General features: G+C 41.9%; 1 protein-coding gene across 7 annotated transcripts in view; it reads left to right on the top strand.

The window, feature by feature from the left end:
• The first annotated feature begins 2,177 nt into the window (after window positions 1–2,177).
• The window catches only part of LPGAT1 (lysophosphatidylglycerol acyltransferase 1), a 62,499-nt gene continuing 49,351 nt past the window's right edge, over window positions 2,178–15,325 (top strand). The window contains exons 1-3 of one of the 7 annotated variants that reach the window (XM_030446983.1): window positions 2,178–2,272; window positions 2,589–2,735; window positions 3,169–3,436. In XM_030446983.1, coding sequence (XP_030302843.1) covers window positions 3,199–3,436 — 238 coding nt within the window. In that variant the 5' untranslated portion in view covers window positions 2,178–2,272; window positions 2,589–2,735; window positions 3,169–3,198. The other 6 variants (XM_030446985.1, XM_030446986.1, XM_030446987.1 and 3 more) reach the window with 6 other exon arrangements.

The following is a 15,325-nucleotide window of genomic DNA, read 5'->3' as shown; positions in this document are numbered from 1 at the left end:
AAGCTCCATGAAGCTCAGAGGTTATGAGGAACTGCTTTCAGAATCATACAATAAAAAATCAGCTATGGAACTTCAGAGCTTCAACACAGCAGTTACTGACCAAATTTAAAAAAAAAAAAACTATATCTTAAGTTGTTTCCTTCTTTTTGTTTGCAGTCATGGCACATGTATACACTCTACATGTTAGTTTATACCAGAAAGGATTCCTCAGGTTAGATGACAGCAGGTTCTCAAGGTCCCTGAGGGCTGTTTCATTGTGCACACTTCCTAGGACTTGGGTTGTCCATGTGAAGGCCAGGAAATGAGGAGTAGGGCTGGGTCTTTGCTATTAGCTCATTCAGCAAAATGCTAAACCACAGCTTCCTAAGCTCTAAGGCAGTCACTCTGACAAAGAATGCTCTGCACACCTGCTTCCACATCTGCAATTCATTTCAGCAATACAAATTGCCTGATTCATTAGTTGTCTAACATAATTTCTGAAGTCCCTCATTTTGATACATCTGATGTAAGAATATTGTTCCAAAGTGTACAGTGTAAAGAAAATTAGTAAGATATACAAAATTTTATAAAATTTAATTATAATTAATGTTTTTGATTTTGGAATAGTATATAAGCAAGGTGTTGTTTTTCTGTAGGGATGCAAAATATTAAAGTTTAACTTTAAATATGGCCTAAACATTGTCCTTTTCTGAGGATCTTCGAGCAAAATTTTGCTGAGAATAAATTCATATGTATGCCCAGAGTTGTTTGCATGGGTTACAAAAGAAAAAAGAAACCAAAAATAAACCCAAGTCCTACTGAAGGTGGTAAAACTTCAGACGACATCAAATTGACTGTATGATTGCTGACAAATCTAACCTAGTAATAAAAATAACACGGAAAACCACCCAGATTTGGAAACACTTATGCAAGATGCATCCTTTTTGTCAAGAAGGTCAGCTGTTTTGTTTTGCTCAAACAGAACATGATAGTGCTATTTGGTTGTTTGTTTTTAAATTCTCAAATGAAATTCATCTGCAATAACAACTTTGTTTTCTTCCTGGAATGGAGGTTGGGATTTAATTTTGTTGATGGTACAGTCATCTCTGAAGTCCACTGTTTCCTAGACAATAAATCTAGCTTTGCACATAGCATGGTTTCTATGTGAAAGCGATATGTTTTCCAATTTGTGTATTACATTTTGAAAATTTCCTTTTTTTTTTTTTTTTCCTCAGAACAAAGGACGTTTTAATGTGTTGCTTTTACAGTGTAGCTGTTTATCCATTTGCTTCTGTTCCTTAAGAACTGAAACTGCGTTAAAAAATCACTTGCAGGAGCCATTCTGTTCACTGTAGGTATTGTACTAGTTAACTGAGCTGTGGAAACCGGGCCCGGTCAGTCAGGAGAGGACTCAAAAAGACCGGATGAGAAGCAACATGCCTGTATTGCCACAAGAGATGATGCAGTTAGACAGAATGCAAAAATTCCTCGCCCTGAAGCGATCTGGCGGGGCGCGGTCCGTCGGGAGGGGGCTGTGAAGTCTCGGCCCCTCGGCTGCTTCTGGGCCTGCCCTGCTGGGGGGCAGAGTTTGGGCCAAGTGTTGCTGCAGCACTACCGCAGATCTCTGTCGAGATTTCCTGGAGGAAGAAGAGTGATGGCAGCAACAGGGGAGGGATACGAGAGAGAATTAAGTGGATATATATAAAAAGCACGTGAAAAATTTACGATCAGAGGGACAAAACTTGTTGTTCCTATCCTGGGCAGGAGCGTGGTGATGTCAAGGGGACCTCTGACAGCGTCCCCTCTCCCACTTACACCTTTCACCCAACTCGAACTGTAAGACCGCGAAGAATTAATCAAGCCCTGAGGCCGAGGGATCCAGCGGGGTGCATGGGGCTGGGCTGGGCCGTGCTGCTCCCCGGCCTCACCCTGCCGGGCTGCGGGAGGGGAGCAGAAGCCCCGGGCTCCTCCGCGGGGCAGCTTCAGCCCCTTCCACGGAGCGGGGATAGCCGGCAGGCTGGTTCGGAAGGTGCTCCCGGGGGCGGGAGGATCAGGCAGCCGCACTGTGGGACCCGCTCTGCTCCCTGCCTCCAGGCGTGTGTTTGTGTGCGGGGGCGGGGGGCGCAGCCGCCCGCGCTCCCTGGCAGGGGGCGGTGCTCGCCGCAGCGCCAGCCCCGCTTCTCGGCAGCGGGCGGGCGGTCACGGCGGACACGCAGCCGGCGAGGGTGGGGAGCGCGGCCCCAGCGGCCGGCATGAACCCCGGGCGGCCCTCGCTGCCCGCGGCAGTGCCGAGGTACGGACCTTCCGCGGACCGGGTCGGGCCGGGCCCCCGCCCCCAACAGGTGCAGGGTCCTCCCCCCGCCCGCGGCACCCGCCTGCCCTTGCGGGGCCGGAGCTCGGCTCTTAGCGGGCGGGATCGTGCCGAGCCGAGCAGACGAGGAGGGGACGGGTAAGGGAAGGGAGGAAAAGGGGTGCCAGGCCCGGCCCGGCCGCCGGCGCGGGAGAACCGAGGTGAACCCGCGGTCTGCGCCTGCCCGCCCGGCCCGGCGCTCCCGCCTCCCCGCCCGCCGGCCCCCGCGCTCACGCCGCCCGCCCTCCTGTCTCCGCAGGGAGCCGCAGGGCGAGTAGCGCTGCCACGGCCGGACCAGCCATCTCCGGGTCCATGAGCCGCCGCCAGCCGGGACTGCCGCCGCCACCGCCGGGCCCAGCTCCCCCAGCCCCACCGCTTCCGCCGCCGCTCCGCCGCCCTGCCGGAGGTGAGTCCCGCCGCCGGGCCCGGCGCCGCCCGCTCTCCTCAGCGCCGCCCGCGGGCCCCGGCTCCTGTCAGCCGCTGCGGGGCGGGGGGAGAGGCCGCCGGCAGCCGCGTTAGCGCCCGCGACCTTTTCTTGAGGGGGGGAAGATGGAGGCCGGCTGGGACCGCGCGTGTGCACCCCTCAAGGGGAGCTGCGGGCTGGGGTCCCCTGGAGCCCCCTGAGAAGAAGAGCTGAGGGGAGGTGGCTCCCCCCGCGGCGCCGGCTGGAGGGTCGTGCCCCTTCCTTCGTGGCCCCCGGCAGCGGGAGTAGGTATCTTCCTTCCCCGGTGCCTGGCGGCGGAGGCGGGAGCGGGCTGGGTCTGGGCCGGCGGGCAGGCAGCCTGGGCTGGCCCCGCTGGGAGAGCGCTACCTCTGCCTTGTGTTTCCTCTGCCCGCAGGACGGTCCCGCGTCCTCCGCTGTGAAGAGAATGGCCGTGACTCTAGAGCAGGCCCAGCGGGTGGGCTATACCTGCCTGAAAGCACTCCTCAGGTTCGCTTTTATGGTCGCCAATAACCTGGTTGCTATTCCGTCCTACGTCTTGTATTTAATTATGCTGCAGCCTCTCCGAATGTTGGATAGTAAAAGCTTCTGGTATATCGAAGGAGTATTATTTAAGTGGCTTTTAGCTATGGTGGCTTCCTGGGGCTGGTGGGCAGGATATACAGGTAAGAATGTTTTATTAATATGAATGTACAAGTGTAAAGATGTCAATAAGTGTTTTAGTATGGTGATGTGTAGGGTGATACATAAATACAGTGGATATGTGAGATGTTTTTCTTTCAGTTTTCTTAAATAGATGCTTTTTGTTTCTGGATTGGGATGCTGAGGTTACCAAAACATTTTTTTTTTAAATCACAGGGACAAACTTACTACATGTTAAGAAAGAGTTTATCAGTATTTTGTCTTACTGTAACCAGAAATATGATTTTTCCTAAGTATCATGATCACTTTGTGTTACATGGAAAAAGTATACCTGCTCAAGCAAGAATTGATTTGTACTATGCATGTAGCTGATAGAGCCAAACTTTTCTTTATTAAGTCTATACATCTCTCCACCTAAATCATCTCCACTTAAAAAGCTGTCAGGATATAAGGCTAAGAAGTTGGACATAAAGCCTATGTCAGAAGAGTAGGTCTTCTATTCCTGTCAACAGCACCTGTCTTTTCTGAAGCTTCAGAATGGAGGGGAACAGAGGAGACCTCTTTCATACAAATAGTGATGTGCAATGTTTCTCGACTGTATGGCTCGTCCTTTACTGTTAGCAGAGCTGATTACAGAATCTGTAGGGTTTTCTCCTTCTGCATGCTTGCTTTGCAGTTATTATTGAACTTATTTTTTGCTTGACTAGTATTTATAGGCTCATCTAGGTGAGGGACTGAACTGAGATATTAAGGAAGGCTCTAGTCTTGTCCTTGAATGCACTGTTTTTCATCCTTGCTACTGCACTTCTTGCAGGAAAACAGCCATCAATTCTTTGTATGTGCTTAGACCTTGGAAAGAGGAAGAAGTTAATCTACTGAGTACAAAATATGAACAGCCCTCCTAAAATTCTTTCCCTCTCTTCTGCCCAGGCTGCACCCGCAGGTCTTATCCCTGTAAACAAGAAAAAAAAGGAATGGCAGCACACAGCTCTGGAGTCTGGTTAGACTCCTGATTAGTCAGAAAGTCAGTGTTGACGCAGATGGAGCGCTTTTTTTGTTAGGTTACGAGAGCTGAAGCCTCTGTGATAATGTGCCTTTTGGTACCCTGTCGTGTGCCTTTCCAAGATGCTCGAAGTTTCTGTGGATACTCTAGGTGAGCTTCCAGTACTTCCCTAAGGAGATGGTGGCAGCAGCAGCAGCAGCAAGCTAGATTCTTGTCTTTCTGGCTAGAACTGTTGTAACGTTGCACTGCTTCAAAATTGCCTTGCCTGGTACAGCTCAAGCTTTTCCAGATATGCTGTTTAAAAAACCTTTTTATGTATTTTTATTTGCTCACTAAAAGAAGTCCACATAGTACTTGCAGTGGCAGGTGTGTTTTTCAAAGTCTGGTTTATACCTTAAAGCACAAAGACCTTCCAGAGGGAAGGAATGACTTTCAAGGTGTCATGTGTATTGTTAATTGGAAATGGGAAAGTTTATGGGTATAATGGTAATGATAAAGTAATACAGTATATGACCCGGGGATTTGATATGTATATTGAATGTGCTAGTTAAAAATCAAGCCACTGTCCCATGGTTGTCAATTTTTGAATGCAGTTTTCTTGGGATAGTTTTACTGCTGACTGCAGAACTGTGTGGTTTCTTTTGCCTGTTGCTTGGAAAGTGATCTTAGCATGATCTGCATATCCTAGAGTCTTCCCAAAGCATCTGTTGATTGGTGTTGTTGATGTATCTTGACAATTTGAAATCCTTTGTTTTACAGTCTTGAAATGTCTTAGTATGTTTGTTTGAAGTGTCATTTGCAAACAGCTACACAGAAGTGTTTTCGGGGATGGTGTGTGGGTAAGGAGGCCCTTCTTTTCACTTACCACTATAAAGCATGGCTTTTGGGGAGGATTTTAAGCAAATTTATGTACAAAGTCTCAGTTTAAATATATTTGATTTGATACAAAGATATTAACATGTTTTATACTGAAATCTACAAAACAGGAAGAATAGCTTATTTCTTTGTCCTTTCTTTACACTCCTCAGCACCACATGCAGAACAAATCTGGAAAGTGTTATCTTTCTGGCTTCAACATAATAAACAGTGTAATTTATGTGTCTATTTCCAAAATGATAGATTTATAGATGATTCTCACTACGTTCCCTCTTTTTATAGCATACAACATAACTAATTCAGAACTGAAAAGATACTTTATTAGATTTGGTGACTAAGACTTGCAATGCTGCATTTGAAAGAGACATTGCTCCAGAATTACTCTGCTTTCAATTCCAAAAGATAGGTCAAAGATAGGCTTCAATATGTTCCATCTTTGCAAAAGTAAATACAGAATAGTAGGGATGTATGGGTTCATTGAGAAATAAAAGAATTTTTCTTTCCTTCCAGATAGCAGAGCTGTAGGCGAGGGGTTTTTTTGTATGTTTGTCTTGTTTTGTTTATTTGTCTTGATTTAGACAACCAGCTAAATAAATTTACTTATCTCTTAGTGGGAGGTGGTGTTCTGCTTCAGTTGTGTTGAAGGTGTGTTTCAGTTTTTTAATTTATTTACTTTTTCCCATTCCTTGCTTGGGTCATCTGTTGGGTGACAAGTGACATAAAACATTTGTAGTTAGGGACTTAAACTCAGCCTGCAAAGTAGGTGGACTTTTTTTCCCCCTGTAACTATCTCTGTAACGTGTAGGAAAAAGCTCAACACCAAATGAAGAAAATATGGTGAGTGCTAGGTTTTCCTTCTGGGCTTTGCCACTGTTGTGTAAGTGTTAAATTTTATTGAAAAGAGAACTGGAAGAGCTGAGGCAAACTCAGGAACTAGGTCTGCCCATCAACTCCCCACCTCCACATAAACCTGTGGTTTCGTGCTAGGATCCTGGAGGATTTGTCACAGAAATTACATGATCTGTGTCTATATCATCAGCCCTAATCTGGGCTTTTTGCTAAACGCAGGTGTTTCTGTTTGCAGATGCACTTGGTATTATATAAAGAGATAGCGTGTAACTGGACAGGCAAAATAAAGGAAAGAATGGGAAGAGAAATTGTAAAGGTCACTCTCCTTTCTCTATTTTTTCCTTCTTAAGATGCAAGAATGAGAGAGAGAGCTTGGGTATAATTGGTTGCCTTTGATTTTTAAGGGCAGACTGTGATAAATATCTGTGTTGTTCTCTTGAACTCTATAGTGTTTCTTATGAAAAGGAGAATTGAGTGTCTTTTTATGAAGAGCTTCCCGATAGCCTAACAATGTTGTTTTACTTTGGTGTGCTTTCAGAAGGACCTTCTTATAACTCTTCTAAGCCTTCTTTTTTTAGAGCCTTTTTGTATAAATGTATTGCTGTCGTCATAGGAGCTGTTCAGTTAAGACACTCGGAATCTGCATATTAGTGTGATTTGAAAGGCACCTTTGAATAACACTTGTAAATATTTTTTTGCATTTGTTGGAAGATGCATTCTAAAAAAAGCAAACTTGAGAGTGCTTGATCCTGTGTTTGAAAGTACCTTTCTTCCCATATACTGTAATCTGTCACGTAATATACAAGTAAACCAGAAGCCACTAAATAGTGCAGTAGGTGTAATGGGAGGGAGATGAAGCATATCTGTCTATGTGATGACTTTCTGATGACCTCCTGCTCACCTACAAAACTACTTTTGAAGCAACCATCTTCTAGATTTGGACTTCTTTGGGCAAGCAACTATTGCAAAATGAAGTTTAATATCCCTGTATCTAATGAAATTGCTAAAAATAGGGCTGCTATAGAGACAAGCTTTGCTTAAGTGTGCTTAGACAAAGTGTTTTGTTGTCTTCCTCTGCTGTCTAAATGCAGAAGTTAGCAGTAGCCTGTGATAGTGTGGTTGCAGTCTTGCCATCAGAAGTCTCTACAGCAGCAGAGTAATTGGTTAGCAGTGCAGTCCTGATACTCATGATGCTAGTCTTGTGCTTTGCTCTGCTCTGCCAAGCTCAGTCCTACTGTAAGGAGCCTTCATCAGTGTCCTCTGTCCACAGCAACCGTCAGCGTTTCTCTGCCTGTCAGAGCACCAGGGTAGAGAAGTGTTGCGTGGTCAGCAGTGTTGTGTATGAGCATCTTGGGAGGGGGTTTCCTTGTGAGTATTTTGAGCTCCATCAGTAAAGAGGACAACTTGATAAAACCTTCTGTTTCAGCCTCTTGCCAGAACACACAGTCTTGCAAAAACCTTGGACAGGCAGGTGGGCTGTGCACTAATGCAAGGAAGAGTAATACACCTGTGCTACCACACACAAAATAGAGTGGTGTGAGTGTGCTTACTGGTGTAATGATGCAGTGCTTAATAGAAAGTGAACTCATTTCATCGTGTTGCCTGCTGCTGTTCTGTGTCGTCTGGGAAGGTGACATTTAAATAGTGTCTGTAAGAATATTTTGGTTGTGTAAAGTGAGCAATTTCCCTTTCTTTATTCTTTGTTATTCAACTGAGTGAAATTGAGATTTGGATTTTTAGGTGTGATTTTCCCCCCTCCTCTTCCCCGAAATGATTTAAAATTTATTGGCTGATTTGTATGTATGATGAAGTAGTGACCTCTATAATTTTTTCAGCAGTCATATTGTTTTGGGTTTTTTTACCTAATTCAAAATCATCTTTGTTTCCATTTAATCAGCCAACAGCCTCAACTCCTCTTATCTTCTAAAAATGCAAATATTTTTGTTTTCCAGAGCTGTAAAAGATACAGGTGGAGTTGCTGTGACAACACTTCCTCGGTGCAGGCAGCATGTGCTGTCTGTGCTGCTTCTCATGACAAGTCAGTCCCTCTCCTAGGGCAGGAAGTACATCAGAAGCTGGAGAACAGCAGATAAGATGATGCAAATTGTTTGCCCCAAATAAGACAGAAGGGTTTTTTTCAGGAGGCTTCCCTATGCTACTAACCCTGGCCTCCTTTTTCTACCCCCTTCTTTTCCTGGGGTGTGATTTTTGACTGGCAAGGTTTTGTTTTTAGGGTTGGTAACTACTGTGAGGACTGGGCAGGGAGGGGCATGGCGCAACAACTTGTGGTTTTGAGGTCAGGCACTGTGTTATATGGAGAAACAAAATTGTTCTTGTTTTGTGTTTTCCTGGAATGTGCAAAAATACCTGATGTGACTCAGTAGATTTGGTTAGCAACGTATCACACAGACATTTATTTTATGCCACGACTGTCTGTTGAGTTTCTAGATAATCCATGGCTTGAATATGTTTCTCTGATGTATATGCCTTATGGGTAGGGTAGCCTGAGATCAAGCAGGGAACTTTGAATCTATTTTGCTTTTTGTAAGAGGAAGTCTTTGTGTAATTCTTTAATTGTTTTGATAAGAAAAGGTCAGAGTTGAGTCAGTTTGGAACATTGGAGCTGTTGCTACTGTGGCTCCAGAGCAAAGGCTCATTGTAGCTTTGTGCAAGAGGAGGTAGGTAGTACAGTGAACAGAGGAGTTGACAGTATCTGTAAAGAGTGCTATATGGTGACTCTTGTTCTATTTTAATACTGTGTAAATCATTGGAACATGAGTTACAGGCTTTTCCATATTTCTTTGTAGTTCATCTGGTGTCAGCAACATGTCAAAAGCAGCAATGCTTGTCTTTCATTTTCCAATTGTATCATTTAACTGTAAAGGACCATTTCAAAAGATGAAGTATTGAAATGCTCTATGAATTTTATTTTAGAAAGCTACTCCCTTCTGGCACAGAACTTAAAGTGCAAGCTCACATTGCTTGGTTTTTTTGTTGGTGATATGTTTGATATTTTTATTGCTTGTCGCTATTTACATGTCTGTTTCTTTTTTAGAGTGGGTTAGTTTTTGCTCCTGTTTCACTTAATCTGGATAATACAAAAACTATTGCAAGTATACCAAATCTGTCACATCTCCTTAAGAGTAGTAAAGATTAAATTATTGAGGAATACTTACACAAAAAGCTGTGATCATTTACTTTCAAGTCCAGGAATGCTTCGGAATTAGCTAACAGCTGAAGTTTGGGGAATTCTGGGTTCTATTCCTGCATATGGACAAGTTTTCTGGTTTTAGGATGTGTTTTCATCCCTCCTGGTTGTTCTGGATCTTTATTTTTAGTGTATCCATTCATGATGGTCATCTTACTCCTCCCTTCATTGCTGGTTCAGTGCCTGAAAGGATATGACTAAGAATACCTGAGTGATGTGTGTCTGTTTTCTGTACCTCTGCTTCTTCTTGATGGTAGGCTTTTAGGAACCATGTGAAATAATTACAGGAAAGCTTTTGTCCAGCTCTGATTTGGAGAAGAAAAATCCTTGCCCACAAATTCCTTGCAAAGTTTATGAAAGAGGATTTTTTTTTCTACCTCAACAGCATGACCATGTCTGTATTGGATCATAGCTTCAGGTCAGAAATGCAATTTCTCATTATAATTTATTGTAACTGTTATAAAGCATAGAAATTTCAAAGCTTTTAAGGAAAACTGGACTAAAAAAATTTGATGTTTAATGTGGATAAAACCTATTTGCCTTGTAGTTTTGTTCTGGGAAATTGCTTTTTTCAATGAAACTCAAGCAGATGAACAGAATAAGTCACTTTCCCTTTCTCTGTTGGGTGTGTCCACGAGGGATAGAGAAGTCTTGCCAAAAGTTACTTTGGCAAGGCTTTATCTGCTGAAAACTGGATCTTTAAAAATGGAAGAGTTGTGCAACCTTAGTTAGGCAGGGTACTTTATAAATCCTTTATGGAATATAAGCTTAGCGGTGTAACTTTCCAGCCAAAATACTGCTTCAAGATATGTAATCTGCTTGCATTTATTACAGTGGAATATAAACTGTAATGCTTAAGATGACAAGTCACACGTGGGATTGCGTGGGCACGTAATTGCACTGCTTTTGCAGTCACCACTGCTGAGATAATAGTCCAGCCATTTGTATATGCAGTTACTGAAATAAGTAAGGTTAATGTGTTTGCATTCTGTGACAACAGTTAGGAATTCTGCATATGAGCCTGCATATCTTTTTTTTTTTTTTTTTTTTTTTTTTTTTAAGTAAAGCTCCCAAACGTTTCAAGCAGGGAATGCCACTGAAGAAAGCCAGTCCCAGCCTTTCAGACTAATCCTACCACTGCTGCTTTGGTTTTACTGGCCAAATATTTTGTGTGGTGATCTGGATCGCAGCCCTGATCCACCCTAAAAGTATTTTTTCAATGGGTGACTTAAAAGACACAGTCCCTAACCCAGTTTGTTTTAAGGGTGTGGTGAAAGAATAAGGTGGGTACCAATAGCAAATGGAAGAGGAAGGAATTGCATCATTTGGTGACCGTACCAGCTTTAATGTATTTGTTGAATTACTGCTGATGGTCCCAATTCAAGAGAGCAGTCATGTGCAGGGTAGGGCTCTATAGTATGTGAATGTTACTGAAGGAGACTTCTTCACCTTTTCTTACTGTTTTGTTAACTGGTTAGTATTGTTTAGACTGGAAAGGTGCCTTCTGCAAAGTTTCTTTAAAGAAGAAAACTAAGCATAAGATGAGAACAAAGGGTTATCATATAAATGGAGAGCTGGTTGATAAAGGAATAAAAAGACCAGTGTTCATTTTGATGAAAGCTTAGCAGTGGGGTTCCTCTGAAGGTTTATATGCCTACTATTTGAGTTTGTCAGCTTCACAGACAATTGTAAAGAACCTGGAAAGTCCTTAAGCTGTATGAATAGCCAACAAAATGCAGGAGCTCTTCAGAGTTGAACAGTGATAAAAGTTTAGGAAAAGCAGCAGTTTAACAAAGAGATTAGTAATATGGTAGAGAGCTTAGGGAAAGTTTTGGCTCAGTGCACAACTATATATCCAATTGTAAAGTTTGTAAAGACTTAGGATGGAGAATAGTATTAAAAATATCAGTGGTTCAACTTCACACTTTGCTGGTTTTGTCTCAGTTATTTTAAAGCTATTGAGGAGTTAAGAGGCTCAGAGGGTCAACATCTTCATTAGTGCTAGCTGAAATCAAATTAGAACAATTTCATTCACAGCTGAACTTTCATGGGAACTGAATTCGACAAGTTGGTGATTCTGTTTCCTGAGTAAAAAAGATGCAACCTCTCTGCCTCTGTGTAAAGAAGAAGTGACACTTTTAGTGTCATTGAAAGGTAGAAAAATAAACTATAAAATTTAGTTAGACAGCAGTGCCCCAAGTAGTGCCTGGGGTTTTTGTTGTTTGTTGGGTTTTTTTTAGGGTTTTTTTGTTGGGGATTTTTGTTTTGTTGTTTTTGTTTGTTTGTTTTGGTTTTTTTTTTTTTTAGTTTTGTTTTGTTTTTTGTTTACTTTTTTGGTTTTTCTTTCATACTTTTATTATGTCTTTTCACAAATACTGGCTTTGCAGGGTAGTGTCATTGGTATTACTTCTTCTAAATAATACAATATAATCTTAAAACTTCTTGTTTAAATATTATAGTTCTAAAAGGTAACAAACTGTCCCTATTTAAAGAGTCTAATAGTTCAAACTAGCTTAGAGACTCACTTCAGTTTTGTAATTTAAGTAAAGGGGGAGAGGATTAATAGCTTTATTACTGCTTCTCACTTATGTAGAGATAAAAATAGAAACAGTGCTTTAAGAGCAATGGCCAGAATTACTGCTGGTTTGGAGGACATGGTTCTGGTCAGTGGGATACTTAGGACAATGACATGAGTCAAGTGTGGGTTTTGTTTTTTGGGTTTTTTTTTAGATGGTAAAGAGGAGGATTTTGTGTGAGGTATTTTAGTTTCATTTGTTTTCTAGCATCTCCGTGTTACAACATGTACAGTTTCTGCAGAAGTCTGTAGTGTCTGTGCTTGCTTGCCAGAACTGGGGGTAAAAAGCCCATTAATATTATGTGGCTTTGGTTAATTTAAGCATCAGTTAGGTTTGAGTGTTGTGTTTGGGGTGGGCCATTTAACACCATTTTAATGTAATTTGGTGACTTGAGCATTTTATTATCTATGTCAATAAATGTGACTGTTTTAAGCATAGTTTCCTGATGGGATCAAGATACTTGTTTAACAGCTCACCCCTCCCACACTTCTGATTTGCCTCCTTGCAAATCTGTCTGCAATTGACCAGATGGTTCAGATTGCAGTCACAGTGGTGTTCTCATGAGTTTTGGGAAAATTGGCAGCTGAGAAGAGGAGAGAGATGCAAGTTGGTGCCTCAGCTGAGGGAGCTCAAGCACCTTTGGCCCTTACATGTCTTGTTTGACATCTGCTGCATATCCAACCCCTGCATCAGTGGTTTTGGGTTTGCCACTGTGCCAGCATATCTTGTCCAGCCTGCTGAGGAGAAGGAGGCTGGACAACAGGTTTCTGAGAAACCAGGCTTGGTTACTTCTGCTGCTCTTGGAGCAACATGTTAATCTGCCAGTGGCAGACAGTGTATGAAGCAGCATCCTTTTCTTTTGATGATGTTTAGTCCATCTTGCTTATCACAGCCTTTTAGATCCAAAGGGCATATGCAGGTAACTGTTTAGTCTTAATATTAGGGAAAAGGATAAAGTGGTAAAATAGCTTAAAGTATCATGTGTGTACTTTTCTGTTTGTGGAACGTGAGTTATTGTAGCCTCTAATAGGAGGACTAGAAGGGCATCAGCCTGACTGAAACTCTCAAGAAAAAGCAGTGATGCTCAGATTACTGTAGGCATTGCAGAGCCAAAGAAAATGTCAGTTATGAATCTGACCCAGGGACATGTAGAAACATGAGACCTGAGGTGTATTTGAGTACCTTTGGGGAGACCTGGGAGAGGGTAATGGTGTGGGTGGCAAGCAGCATGTGTCTTTTAGGCAGGGATCTCTGACACCATGTAGCATGTGTAAAGGCATTACGTTAGAAGTCTGGCCTCTTGAGTTTTATACCTGAACCTGTTCTATTTTGATATGCATAAATATATATAGGTGGCCTGGCCTGACAAGAGGATTATTTGTTTTGTAACAGTAGCAGATGCCAGAGAGCTCAACTTTTTTTAAAATTGGGAATAGTAATCTTCCTGCTGCTGCTTTGAGGTACATGAGCTAGAATAATCTGATGAGAGAGGTTGTTTCTTTCTGCTAATTACTTAATTTGTGACAGTCTGAGGGTGTCATTAAAGGCGTCACTTTTGATTTTATGATAGTGACTTCAGCTTACTGGCAACTTGAAATGTGGCCACACTCTTAATTCTTAGAGTTGCTGAACTGGTATAGGATAACCTGGTGTAGATTTAAATGTGGTAAGATTCTTTGTTGCCTCAAATCATTGCTGCATAGTCCTAGCAAAAGTACTAGCTGAAGTTCCTGCCTATAATTATCATACACCTTCCAGCATGCTTTTCAAACTTACTGTGGTCTCTTTTTTTAATAATGGGACTTGCATAAACAGAAGCATAAAACTGAATATAGGAATTTACTGTTATGCTAATCTGTATAGCTTCTTACTATTTTATGATTAAATTATTTCAATTAAATCTGTGGTAACTCAAGATAGTTTCCCCCCGGCCTTTATAAAGGGCCATATTTGAAAAATGTGAACATGGTATCTAAGAAGTCAAAGGGAAAAATGTTTTTACAGCTCTTTTTCGTGTTACAGCTTCTATGTCAGAAAGACATTTGGATGAAAAGTTTAATGAAGTCTTTGAAACCTAATGGTGCAGACACATAAGGCTTCTTTTAAAAGGTTTTATCCTTCTGCTTCTTTGCATCTGTATCCAGTTATTTTTTGATTCTTTGCATGCCTTTGATTATTAGGTTTTCCCCTCCATGCTGCAACTGAAACCATCCAATGACTTGGTTCTGTTTGGTTGTATATGGCAACACCAACCCAGTGGAACTGGAGGATGGTACAGAGGTGTATGGAGGGAGGAGAGAATAATGGTGCAGATGTTTGAGTAGCAGCCAGTTTTATTGCTTGTGGATATTGATTTTTACTTGATGCTACTACTGCAATCTCAAAATACACTGAATATATTTCTGTGCTTATGATCATTCAGGTTCTCAGTAGCTTTGTTTTTCTGTCCAGAGTTGACAAATTTGAAGATATTTAAATGGTCAGCATCCTTCAAGTTCTCAGTTCTGAGGTCACTGTGGGGACAGTAAATAAGTGCATACAGTATACAAATACAAAGGCAAATATTTCTGGTGCTACTTTTATGTGATGATTATTTATGCAGCATCATGAGCTGGGATGAAAAACATCAGCTGTATAATGAGGCAGCATCAATATAATTTTATAGTAACTTGGGCAAGATCTGAAGAATATGAAGAGGTAACTGTGGCATAACTGAACTTAATTTAACTAATCCAGAATGACCAGATGGGGATGTAGTAGTGGTCTTACCATATTCAGAATCTTGATTTCCAGTAATAGTACTGTTGCCTTCCTTTACTTGAATGTTTAGCCAGTGATTGAAGTCATGCATTCAAGCATTTTTTCTTCCATTGTTGATTGATGAAGATCTGGTATTTTTTTTTTAATCAATATGACTTATTTAAAGTGTATATGAAGAATCGTGGGTTTTGTTTTTTTTTAACCCCAGCTGTATTTGAATGCTGGGAAAACTCCTTGCTCAGCAGTATAATTAGGATTTATTTTATTTTATTTTATTTTATTTTTTACCAAGAACACCTTTTGAAAAGCACAGACTTTGTTTTTTCGTGCAGTCACTCTGGCAGCTTTTCTTGATATGTACCCTTTTGGGTGCACCACTTGAAGGTGCTCAGTCCTGGTGGTACAGTTATAGAGGTTCTAGCTAGCAGCTGAATGCCCTGGGGCTTGATAAAGCCTTTTCACAGTGCTGCTTCATTGGGCTTGGTATGTAGGGAGAGATGAATGCAAATTCTTGCTTGGAGTTTTATGCAAGTTCCACATCTTGTTTAAAGAAAAAATCAATGTTTGCTCACTTCTGGCTCTACTAGAGTTTTCTGATTCCTGCATTAATATACCTCAGGGCACTTCAGAGAATTTGATG

This window comes from Calypte anna, chromosome 3 (genome assembly GCF_003957555.1).
Source record: "Calypte anna isolate BGI_N300 chromosome 3, bCalAnn1_v1.p, whole genome shotgun sequence".
NCBI lineage: Eukaryota > Metazoa > Chordata > Aves > Apodiformes > Trochilidae > Calypte > Calypte anna.
The sequence above is the reverse complement of the archived record's forward strand: the minus strand, read 5'-3'. Positions and strand labels throughout refer to the sequence as shown.